Consider the following 13845-nt stretch of genomic DNA (forward strand, 5'->3'; position numbering starts at 1 on the left):
TACGTTTGATACATTTTTTTTTTTTGTTTGTCTTGAAATATACGAATAAACTAATTTTAGTATTATTTTGTAAACATTTGTTATATTAAATATTTACTCACAAATTATTTGTAAAATTTTTGTATATTATTTGCTGTGTAATGAATTATTTATGTATGTGATACTGGTAAAATTAATTATTTAAGTATTATCCATAAAAAATTTGCAAACTTTTTACGCTATTTTTCTATTACTTAGGCCGTATTTGTAATTTCCGATTTTGAAGATAGTATAATTGTTATGTTATAAAGTGTTTTATATACGTAAATTACGATTGAGATAAGTATAGAGGAAAATAATTTGAAGTGGAAAGATAATAACCTATAATTAATATAGCGCATACTATGAAAAATTATTCTAAAAATTTGAAAAAAAGAAAGGATATTAGAATAATGGAAGTATTTCCGGAAGTGAAAAATAGCATACAATCCATATTTTGTCTTCATAGGATAATTCCGGAAATGTTTTTTTTTTAAAAAAAAAAGAAAGAATTGCTGTATGCTATTAAAATTGCAATAAAAATGTAAAAGCCATATTTAAGAGAATTATAATGTGTATTTATGCTTTGTTTGTGTTCTTTGTTTGTTTGTTTTTTTTTTTTTTTTTTTTATGCGTAGAGATTAAAATGATTAAAAAAATGATTGAACATAAAAATCAATTTTAAGTTTGTTTTATTTCAGGATGAGTGTGGTGGAAAATTATATGCCGGAACGGTATTTGTTTGATCAAGCAGCCGTGTTATTATTAGAAGGGGCTGAATTTTTCCGATCACACAATCCTCCTAAATATAAAATGGCTATTAAATGTTTAAAGGTTTGTTATATATTTTTTTTTTGAATATTTATGTTAAAATTTTTATTACTTCCTCGAGAAATGCTTTATTTTTATATGTAGTTGAGGAAGTTTCTTTTTTATCTGTGCAATATTTAAAAAAAAAAAAAAAAAAAAAAGAAAAAATTCATTTGCAAAATCTGAATTTTTGTTTCAATTTTTGTTTGCGAATAAATAACTTAGTTGTATCCTTTTAAGAAGCACATAAACACTTCATTAAATTCAATAGTCAAATCATTTTTTCCAATATATTTTTTTTTCAAAATTTCATTAATTTCAGATTTTTTTCGGAAATTTTTTTGTATTAAATTCACTGTAATTACGTAATTAATTAGCTATCGAGTAGTCCAATTTAGGCATGTTTTAAAACTCTAATGACGCATGAAATGACTTCATTTGTGAATTTTCAAATTGGAAAATTATATTTCTATTATACGAAGAATATTGAATTAGCAAGGCATCATTTGGAACAAGCGGTATTCTGTTCATTTTTATTAAATTTTCCATTAGTAAAATAATAAAGCTTTTATTAATATTGTTACTGACAGAGAATATACTGTTGTTAGTACAGAAAAATTTTTAAAGCATATACTTTTTATTAATATACACTTATGATACAATGGAAATTTATACTGTTTAGTGTTGAAGTACTGGAATTAGATTATTATTATTATTATTATTAGCATATATGTAGTTCAGTTTTACATCCATGCTATTAACTTTTTATATTTGCCCAATATTATTTCATTAAATTTTTACCGTTTCATAATTTTTTTTTGTTTGTTTAACGTTTAACTTTTTAGTATCATGGAATGAAAGAAGCTGGTGCTGAATATACTAAATATCGAGTAGAAATAGCTTGCTCAATTGCCGAAGTATATATGCAACTAAAAATATTTGAACCAGTGAAACAGTTATTAAGGAAGGAATCGGCACATTCCCGAGATTTTCCTCTTATTCATGCACGTCTCCTATTCCTGCTTGCGGTATTGCTTTCCTTCTTTTCTGTTTCTGGTTTTTTTTTTTTTTAAACTAATCTTTATCAATGATCCTACAACATCAAAATAGGACATAGATGTATGCTGTTTTAAGGAATTCTTTTAAAAAAATTTTTGGACTTATTCGTTTATTATTAATATTGCTGTTCTTGGTAATTAGCTAATTTAATAGCTGGCAATTACTTATTTAATTTTACCACCAGTAATTAAGTGAACAATTTATGCTACTAAGGAAATAATTTGTCTTTGTTAAAAAAGTAAAAAGTTATTTTGGTAGTGAAGTGATTAGCTTTTTTCAAGGTGACAGAATAATATGAGCTGTCTTAATATGATAAATGTGAGAGCTGTTTGGTAGTTCAAAAGATTGACCGATCAGTTTGAGTGAAAAAATAATTCGGATTGGATAAAGAGTTTCAGGAAATCTATGGAGCAATGAATGATTGGAGTAATGCAAGTGAAATAGTAGAAGCTGGAGCATCACTATTCAATCAGCTTGATGATCCAGCTTTAGAATGCTATTTTCGTCTTTCTTCTGCTATGGTAAAATTCTGAAATTAAATAGTATAACAATCTGTGAAAATTTTAAAGAATTATTTCATACAATAACAGAAAAGCTTAACGTTATCCAAATTTTCGATTCTTACAATTTTAGTAAAAATCATTGAGGAAAAAAAAGGTACTTGATAATGTACATAGATTGATTTGAAAAAAAAAAAAATCTTAAATTTTTACATAACAAAATGGCGATACTGTATAGTCACATTTATGCTTCAGTTTTTTATCACTAGAATTTGTTATCATTAGAAATTAATGAGATGTCCTAAAATTATTTTACCCTTTCCGGAAAAAAATCAAAAAATATTTTTTTATGTGCAAAGTATAGTCTGGCAAAACAGTTAGATTCTGTATTTATTAAACAATTTTAATTTAGTCATCAGTATGATGAATTTTTTTATTCCTCTAAATATTACAGATTATATCGATGGATTTAAGCAGAGAAGAAGAACTGATGAAAAGTATAATGGAAGTAAGTGAAAAATTAGTAACACTGAATGCTGATAACGCATGTTTGGATTATATCAAAGCTTTCTGTTGTACTGTTCAAATTTGTTTCTTCATATCAGCTGGCTTGGTTTGTTGTGCTTCATTAAAGTTGGCAAATTTTACCATTTATAAGTTATATGTAATCAAAAAATTTGGTTTAAGTACTAATGTGAAATTGGCGTTGTTTTAATTCAAATTTCTAAATCTTCAAATAATAAATTCAAAAGCTGAAAGCTGATTCCATTTTAGACTTCATGATATTTCGAGTTTTTAATCTAATTTGAATTAGTCAAAAAGCGTCAATTTTGTGTTTGGAGCAATTAAATTTGATTCATATATATAAATTTGAAAAAAAAAAAATTGAAAACCTTTTGGAATTTTTCATTTCATAATTTAATTAAATATATCAATTCGATATTTGAATTAATCGTTTAGATTAAAGAAAATGATGAATTCGATTACTTTAATGTTAGATTACTGAAATTTTTGACTAAATTTCACATTAATCAACAATATTTTCATTTCATTTTTCAAATTTTTTTTTATCCAATATTTTATTTTTTGCAGTTAAAAAGCACAAAAACATGTTTACGACAATTGCAAACATTGGTGCAAACGATGAAATTAACCTATGGTGAAACAGTCCCGGTAGTATTGCCAACATTTGATTGGATGGGTAAAGAAACGTTAATTGCACTTACATACGTACTAACTGTGATACAAAGTTTACAGACATGCCAAATTGAACGGTTAAGTATTATATTGGTTAATTTTTTTTAATCTAATTTCTTAAACAGTAATTTATGGCAGCGGTAGGTAGTGTACCTCTTGGTGTAGTGGTTCCTGATGGTAGTAAGCTGAATGAGAAGGTTCGTTCCTGGTAACTATGTTTAAGCCACCAATACTGGGCATGATACGCTGCATTTCATTGCAAATGTTATCAAATCAATGGTGGCAAAAGTGGAAGGGAGTTTAATCACAAATTCGTTGTTAAATTTACATGGCGGATTTGTTTCATATATCCCATACAGCTGCTTGTCGTGAAGGATTTTACAGGAATTTGTTAAAATTGAATTTGGGAAGTGTCTTTCGAGCCAGAAATTTGTTTCAGTGGTTTGGATTATTTGCTTCAAATGTATAGATATAGGGAATATTTGACTTATATCTGTCCCCTTTTACCAATTACTTAAGTGGAATTTATTTAATGCTTTGTGAAGTGTAAAATGCTAATTTCGTTCTATAGAAAAAACGTCGAATTTTGATCTATTTGAAAGAAATTAAAATTTATTTAGTGTTATATGAAAAATTCAAATATTGAAATTTTAAACTCAAACATATCAAAGCCTGCCAAGCTGAACTCAATTATGATCGATGATTAGGGATTGTGAAGTGATATATTCACAGTACAATGATCTTATAATAAAACAATACTGTATTTGTCTAATGACAAGATATATTATGCAAAACATTGGTATTTCTCTTTCTGCTAAACACATTTATTAATTTTATATTGAAAAGAAATTAATAAGTAGTTTAAAGTGTTTATCTTTGCATTTTACAGAGCTCATAAATATCATTCGATTGCTATGCGACATATCACTGATATGCGACGTTTAATGACTAAATCAAATTGGCCAGTAATAAGGCGTGGAGCGTTGGATTCATTGGCTGCATTTGAAATTATACTCTTAGAGAATATTTCCGCCGCGCAATTGATGCTAGCACGACCGCTGGAAACTATAAGTGTTGTAAGCTTTATCGTATTTTTGTTGTCATTGTGTTGTGGTAGTATATTCAAGAAATTTTAAAATATCTCATGTAACACTTATGATTTATATATTATGTCTGACTTAGGATATTTTCACTTCTTCCACGTCTTTAATACATATACATATAAGAGTAATATAAATTTATAAAAAGAAATACTATAGGATCATTTAGAAATTTGATAATTTGATAAACGGATTACTCGTTTGCTGGTGACTGAAGTCAAGAATTAGTATTAAAATCGTAAAGCTTTTGCTATATTTCGATTCTGCTTGATTGTTGCAGTTTCCATATACTACTTGATATGAAAACTATTACTTTTTATATGATGAAAAAAGTATTTTGAGAATTGGGAAATTTTAAAAAAGTTTAGATTTTTCTGTTGTGAGAAATAATTGTGAAAAATGTGAGAAATAATTTTGCATTAGTATAAAATGCTAAAACATTTCAGCTGGGTGCTATGATGGAACGAATGAGACAAAGTACCGATTTATTTAGTCATTTTGAAGCTCAATTGCATACATTACTAGTAAGCACTCTGTTACAAATACCAATTTTGATAGTTTTTTTTTTTTTTTTTTTGCGAGGATATAAGGTTATCGTTAATTTCTATGATTATTTTGACGTTAATTTCTGTGATTATTTCTTTCCAACTTTTAAAGTAGGTAACATTGTAGCTAATCAGATGTTTTTTTGGCTAGTATTTCGTATACTCCAACAGTAAACATTATATTTTTAATAAAGTTAGTTTGTGGTTGATTGATAAAAATAGAGAAAAAATGATGAAAAGACAAAAAAAAAAAAAAACAGAAAAATAATGAATTATTGACAATTACTTATTACAATTATAGGTAATTATTTGCTTTGATCTATCAGAATTTAGAGAATCAGCTAAATTAGATAATTTGTTTCACTCATTATTCTTGAATTAAATATATGTTTTTTTTAAGGGTATGTACTGCTGGTTTGTGCGTTTACCCGATGATGCAGAGCGACAGTTTCAGGCTGCTCTAAGAGTAAATCACTAATTCAGATATATTAGAAATTCATAACATAAGCCTTGATAATTTTTTGTTCTTCTGAAAATACGTCAGTATTATTCAACGTAAATATACATGCATACGTGTTTGCATCACGTAATAGACACTTTGTGCTTCATATTGTTCTTTTTTTTTTCCAAATTATTGTTTCAAAATTTTTAGACAATGAAGTATTAAATAAATTGTACATTTATAGACAGCGAAAGACACAGAATCATGGACTGTAGTAAACTTAAGCTTAGCTATCCTGTATTTGATGACATGTCGTGAAGCTGATTTTTACGGATTATTCGAAAGAATTACACCTGGCAAATTGCAATCCAGTTCATCTCTCCTGAAAGCATCAGCTCATTTCGTGCATGCATTGCATTCTTACTTACATTCTAGATTGCAGGAAGCTAAGTGAGTTTAACTTTTCCTAATATGCAAATTGTGCTGTTTTTTTTTTTTTTTTTTTTTTTTTTTTTTATAGTTGAAAGATGATAATTCTGAAGATCAGAATAATTCTTTGAAAAATTGCAATAACTACAGTTTAGCTTAATTTACTTATTATTCGATTAAACAGTTTTAGTATAATTTACGTTTCATGAATAGTCATCTAAAGTTATTCTTATTTATGAGAAAGATCTCGGAGTAATTTGCTTTAATTTCTTTTTTATTATTGCTAAACACAGACAATATTGGTTTTCATCTCAGTAACAATAATATTCTAATACTACTAGCATAAATAACAATCACCTTGAGGTGAGACTTGATAACTTTCAATTACTAATTATGGTAGTTCTTGACATTACTCTTTGATAATTGTTACATAAGAATTCATAATAATAATTCAAGTAATACATAAGTTTTCCAGAAATGAATTGACATAAAATGGACAAATATCATCATATAAATAAAAATGAATTTAAAAAAAAAAGAAGCAAAAGATAACAAACTATATGGATATGCGTGCAGCAATATATTTTAGCAATTTTTGTTTTTATTTTTTGGTAGTATTAAAAAAAACTTGCAGGAGTCATATAACAGATAGTGTAACAATCGTACGTGATGAAGGTGTACCACGGATACAAGCTCTTGCAACACTTCTTTCCGCTAAGCTAGTTGCTGTTGACGTTCCAGATATGTTAATTGCTGCAAATAATTTTGCAACAAAAAGTTCCGATCATTCGTTAGCACTATGGTTAAATCAAATTATTTACGGTTAGTTTTCATTTCTAAAGGGAAATGGAAAATAATTAAATTTTGTGTTCAAGATTTAAAGCTAATTTTGCAGTCGATTATTAAATTTGTTGTTGGTAGGTCGTCAAAATTTTGAAATATTTAATAGCAAAAAAAAAACCTGATTAGTTAGGTTTTTTTAATATCTTTTAGATATAAATTTAACTCGCTACAAAGCAATAGCTGTTGGTGTTCTGAATTTTATTGCTAATTAATTGTTACACAGCAGGGAATATATGAATGTATTAAATTTTGTAATGAAAATTAAGTATCAAAAGAGATGATCAAGTTTAACCCAATGAAATTTGTAGTATCAAAATTAGCTTGTAAAAAGTAACAATTTCAAGCATTAAAAATACTTTTTTTAGCGGCAAGAAAGTCAAGGTCTAGTCTCTCTCTTTTACTTGGAAATTTTTTATTAAACTATTGAAATGATTTTTAGAGACTCAAGTGCAATATGGGCATGTTGAGCAATCGAAAAGTGTTAAAATGAAATTTGATCAAATGCAAGCGCACATTTCTCAAGCTGTACATGATGCTGTTAATTCATCTGCACATTCATTAATTCAGGTATGTTTTAATAATTTAAAATAAAAATGTTGATATATTTTATAAAAATATATCATAAATTTAATAAGTTAATATTGTATTTGATTTTCAAAATTTTTTTTTTTTTATTAATGCTAAAATTTTTTCATATACATAAGCACTTCCCATTTATATAACGTATGTGTTATTTTGAAAATACATTGTTTTGTAATTTACCGTTTCGGTGAGTTTTAATTAAAATTTTAGGAATGACTTCCCTAATCAAGAAGTCTATAATGTATCAAATGTTTACAAAAAATCTTATTAAAGTATAATTTCAGTGTAATTTTATTTGCTAGCAACCTATCATTTTTTTTTTTTTTTTTGTTCAAGTTAATTTATTGAGCTATTAATTAGAGGAATTATTTAATCTTCTTATTTAAAGTTTTTCATTATAGAAAGATATACATTCCTACTAGTTGTATTTTTTTTTTTTAAATTCAACTTGAAAATGTAATTTGAACTTCAATAGAATCAAAGGTTGTTTTTCAGCAGTAATAACTAAATGATATTTTCAGTGGGAAGGTGGTACAGACGGATTATAATCAAGACAAAAAAAAATTAGACTGATTAGCTATCAAGCCAGCCAAATGGATCGCAGTAATTCAATAGATCTCGTAGTTCACAGCCAACTTCACAACATATATTTTGAACTTCTTTCAGTGTTGCTGGTCGCATCAAACTTCCTGAAATAGGAAATAATTTTTAATTTTAGGTTAAAATTAAATTTCATTTTCAAATTGTATTACTTGTTTCAAAAAGATAGATTCACTTGTTGACGTCGAAATTCATCTGTTTATTTAAAAAAAATATAGTACAATTTTACATTATTTATAATATTCAAAATAATATATTCGAAGGATACTCTTTTTTTTTTTTCTTTTTTAAAATATTTTAAGTTATTTTAGATATTCTTATATTCATGTGAATTTATTTTTTGCAAGCTTTGGACCTAAGGTCATTTGAAAATTTATTCATTGTTCCTTGTCAGAGATTTGTTTTTTATGCTGTTGTAATTCAGATTTCATACTTCAATTTTTCTCATCAAATATATTTGCTCTTATTGTGTGCTATGTTTTGTTTTTATTTGTTTATTTATTTTCTATCTTTTTCTGTCTAGTCTGCATCATATACATGGATGCAAATGTAAATGTGATTTTTATTTTATTTTTATTTATTTATTTTTTTTGCAAATACTGCATGTAAATTATGGGAATTTTTCCTTCCGGTTGAATTTAATTCAATGTTTTTTGTGTTAGATGCTTTGTGCAAAATGAAAGTTATTAGGTCATTAAATGTTTTGTGAAATATTTATTATGGATTGTAGTTTAGAAATTAAACATATCCTTTCATTATTGGACAATTTTCAAGGTGCTCATAAGCTCAATAATTGATTAAATATATATCCAGAAGAAAAAAATAAAAAGTAATTTTTATTCGTCAACTATTTTTTTTCAGAAATGATGTTTTCTTTTTTCTCTCAGAATATTTATCAACTAATGCTGAATAAGTATCGTGAGCAGTTTAAGTCACTGCGAAAAATTGATAAAATTCAAAAAAAAAAAGAAAAAAAACAAATTTAAACGATTCATTTTTCCTAAATAATTTAAAATCATTTTAATTTCATTTTTTCTAAATAATTTAAAATCATTTTAACTTCATTTTTAATTAAGAATTGCATCATTTGATAATTGTTGCTATCATTAATGTTCGAACAAAACGATAATAATAAAAAAAAAAAAAATAGGAAGAAGTGAGGAGAGTTGGTTCTGGTTTTAATTAAAATTTGTTTCTTTTTTTTATTTTTTATGTTAAAGCAAATTTTCTTGAATCGATTAAAATTAGTTGAGTTCTTAATTGCATGGAAGTAATTAATGCTCAAAATTTGTAAAATTATTAAATGCATTCTAATGTGCTTATGTACACTTATCGAAATGTATTTTTTTTTTTAATTGAAATATTGAAATGTCTCTTATGAAATCATAAGTGATACTTAAACTAAAATTGCATTCATTTTGGAGTAATTTTAGGATAATTTAACTTTCAGGATTATTTTTTTTTTTTTTTTTTTACCAAAATCTCTCTTTCTGCGACGTCGTTTCTTCATTTCACATGCCATCATGTAAGCTGTTGCAAATGATTGACCACCTGGTGGACAAAGTACCAATGATCCAAAATGTTGTGCTGTAAAAATGTCAATCGATAAAGTAAGATTATTTTAAATATCAAAAATTTTCAGTGATGATCAACGTGATCAGCTGATTAATATACCTCGGATTAAAGTATTAATCAGTTCCGGTAATCTTCCACGTATTCTGTTTATAATACAAAAATTTAATAGTAAAAATTAAATACATATGCTTAAAATGCAGAAAATTAAGCAGGTCAATCTAAATGACCTGGTTTTTTTCTTTTGCCGATAGTAGATTTTGTTTCTTTTGTATTTAAATTTAAATCAATAAAATGAAAAATTAAAGTGTAAATGAATGTGTGACATGATTTATTAAATAATTGAGAAGAATTAAAAAGTTTTCAAAAAATTTCACACTTCAAAGGATTATTTTGAGAGATGAATGAGTTTTAATGCATTGTTAAATTGCTAATATTTGAATCATTTGAATGATATTTTTTAAATAATACTAATAGCTTAACGTAACGTAAACAAATTGTAACTAATTCAATTTGTAAACTTAATAATTAATTAATTACGCAAATTAATAAAATAAGAAGTAAAAAAAAAAAAAAAAAAAACAAATTTTACAAGTGGTACCTGTTATTGATAAACCAAGAATGGAGCATAAATAATACCACAGATAAATTCGTTGTGATAATCGCATAATTGATCAGTAGCACTTTATCAGTAAATTGTTTGTCTCAATAATATTGTTGATAACATAAATAACGTAATAGGTCTTTAGTTGACCTGAAATTGATTTCGTAGTGTAAAATGTAATTTGAATATTGACTTAAATTAATCAGAACTATACTTTACTACGTTTAAATATGTGTGATATTAATGATTAGCTTATCAAAACCAAGATCTTAAACTACACATAAGCATAACAACAAATATTTGCTTTCTACTAATTAAATGATAAGTAAACTTATGCTAAACATAAATATAAAAATGTTTACTCATTGATTAACACTAAGCTTTTGATTCAATCATCCATGCATGACAACTTTGTTAATCAGAAACAAACTACATTTACTTATATATTCCATATTTTAACTAATGTCTAACTGAATAAAATTATATACTTACAACTTGCTCATTAGTCAAAAAAAAAAAAAAAAAAATTAAGTAAAATGATTATTAACATCGTAATAATATATTATGCAATAACAATTTATTCATATCTATAAATGAGACCTGTTATTGGACATTTTTAAATTAATCTTTTTCACTTTTTATTTGCTTTCTATTTTCTTTTTTCTTCTTATTTTAAAATAATGTCATATGCTAATATTTCTCCTTTAACTTTTCAATTTTAATTTAATTTTTTTTTTAAAAAAAAAACGTTTCTTTCATTTTTTTTTTTTGATTTTCTTTTTTTTTTTCGTTTTTTAAATAGCATTATTTGTTCATTATTTTGCTTTTTAATCCTATTTCTTCTTTCTTCTTTTTTTTCTCTTTTAATATATCATTGCTATATTTGTTTTCTCATTTTTTGAAATTTTTCATGTTAAATTATTAATTCTATGCATTTTAGTTTTTGCATTAATCTATTTAATTAAATTAATATTTCTCATTTACTTATTTTTTTTTTTGATCATTCTTCTATGCAACTAATTAATTTTTCTAGTAATGATCATATCATCCGTTTCTATTTATGATTATTACTTATCCGTAAACATCTAATTTAATTGTCAACATTGGATTTCATACTTGCTTCAATTTTTAATTTAATCTAAGCTAATGAATATGAGTGGATTAGATTGAGGAATTTTTTAAATAGCATAGGAAATATACGAAATTAAATTTTAAGTTGATGCTAATCATGTAAACATGTAAAGTAGATGAACTAGAAGATGTTAATTAGCTGAATGCTTTATCTCCTCCTTCTTAATTACTATTACTCCAGTAGTATTCAAATAATTTCCATTTATCAGTTATTCTTTTTCTTTTTTATTTTTTTAATAAAAAATTATATCTAATGATTTTAAATTCATAACTTAAAACTTTCAAATATTATTAATTAAATTTCATCTCTCGAAATGATATGAACATTAACAGAAAGTGTGCATTTTCCTTTTATTTTTATCTTTCACTTTTTTTTCACCTTTTTAATATCCTTCCAAAAAAAAAAAAAAACAGAGTTCAAATCGAGAAAAAAAAAATGAAAAACAAAAATTCTTTTGCTTTTTGGTAATTTATTCAAAAAATTTTCCCATAGAAAAACAGTAATAAGCAAAAAATACGAGTAAAAAGATTCAAATTTTATAAAAGATAGATAAAAATATATTTATCATTAACAGTTACTATGAATAATGCATAAATTAGTTTAATTAAAAATAAAATTACGCAAAAAATATTTAAAAAAAAATAAAATATAGTATATCCTAATTTTGTGTTAATATTAATGAATAGAAATAAAATGTATGCAAAAATTAATTTCAGATATAAAATTTTCAAACGATATTACTAATAAATTTAGTAGGAAAAACGAAAAAACAAAAAATAAAAAAATGAATGAAACATAAATTTTATTTAAAGAAGCATATACTTATATTACCGTATACTTTTGCTTACTTCTTTCAATTACTTTAAAAAAAAAAATTTGTATTAATTATAAATTTTTCATGTTAATTATTTGTATTTGCATAAGTTGAAAATGACGTGATTAGTAAATAGTATAAGTATTATATGTTAGGCATTTTTTTTTCCATCTAATAGGCTAATTTAAAAGTTAATTGCAAATATATCAAAAAGCATAAATGAGTTAACAATTTACATAACCAAGTAAATAAACGTTAATTAAAATTAAAATGAAATATAATTTATAATTTAACAGTTGGAAAAGAAAAAAAAAACGAAGGAAAGAAGACTAATAGAAAAAAAAATATATTTTTTAAAATTGAAAAGAAAATACTGCAATAAAATTTTAATTTTCATAGAAAGGAAATAAATTGAAATTTTTGAATTATATTAAAATAACTGCAATAAATTGATTATAACCATTTGCAAAATTTTTACTTTCCATTTTTTTTTTTTTTTTGTTGTTTATTGGAACAAAATTTTTTGTAACATTAATTTATTAATGCTTTTTTAATAAGTCTAAAATTTTACATTTATTTTTCTATGATTATCATTTATAAATGTTATAAATTCTTAAAATTTATTTTCCTCTTCATTTTCTTATCTTTTTTTTTCTTTTCATTTTTTTTTTTTAAAATTCCAATTTAACTACAAAAAAAAACATTTTAAAATAATTTTGATTGAAAAAAAAAAAGTTGGATCATGAATGTATAAAAGTTTGAAGTTAAGAAATAAAAAGAAATGTTAGTAACAAAAAAAAAAAATTTTTTCCTTTTTCATTTTTCTTTGTGACAATAAAATTAAAACTTTGTGCTTTCTTTCTTCCTTTTTTTTTTAAAAAAAAATGCTTTAACGGATAAAATATTGGTAGATGGAAAAGAATGTTAAATCATTTTTCAACATTTTTTCAACTCAACGGAGTAAAGTGCTGATAGACGGAAGGAATTGGGTATTTGAATAATTTGTCACCAATTCTCATCCACAATGACACAAAATTTATTGTATTGCATAGATATGAGAGATGTAAAAGATGTCAATATGTTTTGAAAAAAAAAAAAAGTTTTTTTTATTTTGTTAAAATTTATAAAACTAAAAAGTTAATAAGCAAAAAAATTAATCGAAGGGAAGAAAAAAAATTGTGACAAAATTTAGAAATCTAACAAAGTTGTTAAATTTTAGAATAGCCATTATTATTTGAAAAATTTTCAATTTTTTCAAATAATTCATGTTTATATTTTACTGTATTTTTCTTACAAATTAATAATATCTAAATTTGACATAAATTTAAAATGTTATTTTTTTTTTGATTTCAGCATTTTATTCGACTAACGTAATTGTCGATCATTTTCTAGAAAAACATCTCGAAATAACTGCTCAAGATTATTCCTTTTTTTTTTTTTTTTTTTGAAAAATTGCAAGCGCTTTTTTAAAGTTTTAATTTAACAATTTTAAAATAAAAATAAAAACTTTGCATTAATAATTAATTTTTATAAAAGATTTCAATGTTATTTCATTACCACAACTCTTTTAATATTCAATATAAAGTATTACTTATTAA

At 24.2% G+C, this 13845-nt stretch overlaps 2 protein-coding genes across 2 annotated transcripts; one reads left to right on the plus strand and one right to left on the minus strand.

The window, feature by feature from the left end:
* Positions 1 to 720: 720 nt before the first annotated feature.
* Positions 721 to 8073, plus strand: Bma-mau-2 (KIAA0892 protein, putative; the record flags this gene model as incomplete). Its single annotated transcript, XM_043079933.1, has 13 exons — positions 721 to 852; positions 1227 to 1346; positions 1674 to 1856; positions 2286 to 2408; positions 2842 to 3000; positions 3480 to 3661; positions 4474 to 4660; positions 5131 to 5208; positions 5630 to 5695; positions 5916 to 6121; positions 6735 to 6922; positions 7383 to 7510; positions 8047 to 8073. The coding sequence occupies 13 exons, from the start codon at positions 721 to 723 to the stop codon at positions 8071 to 8073; spliced, it is 1779 nt and encodes a 592-aa protein (XP_042935867.1).
* A 25-nt stretch (positions 8074 to 8098) lies between these two features.
* Positions 8099 to 10365, minus strand: Bma-ins-17 (Uncharacterized protein; the record flags this gene model as incomplete). Its single annotated transcript, XM_043079934.1, has 3 exons — positions 8099 to 8214; positions 9602 to 9712; positions 10299 to 10365. 3 exons carry the CDS (start codon positions 10363 to 10365, stop codon positions 8099 to 8101), a joined length of 294 nt encoding a protein of 97 aa, XP_042935868.1.
* Between the last annotated feature and the right edge of the window lie 3480 nt (positions 10366 to 13845).

The sequence above is a fragment of the Brugia malayi genome, assembly GCF_000002995.4.
Source record: "Brugia malayi strain FR3 genome assembly, contig: Bm_v4_Chr3_scaffold_001, whole genome shotgun sequence".
Classification (NCBI taxonomy): Eukaryota; Metazoa; Nematoda; class Chromadorea; order Rhabditida; family Onchocercidae; genus Brugia; species Brugia malayi.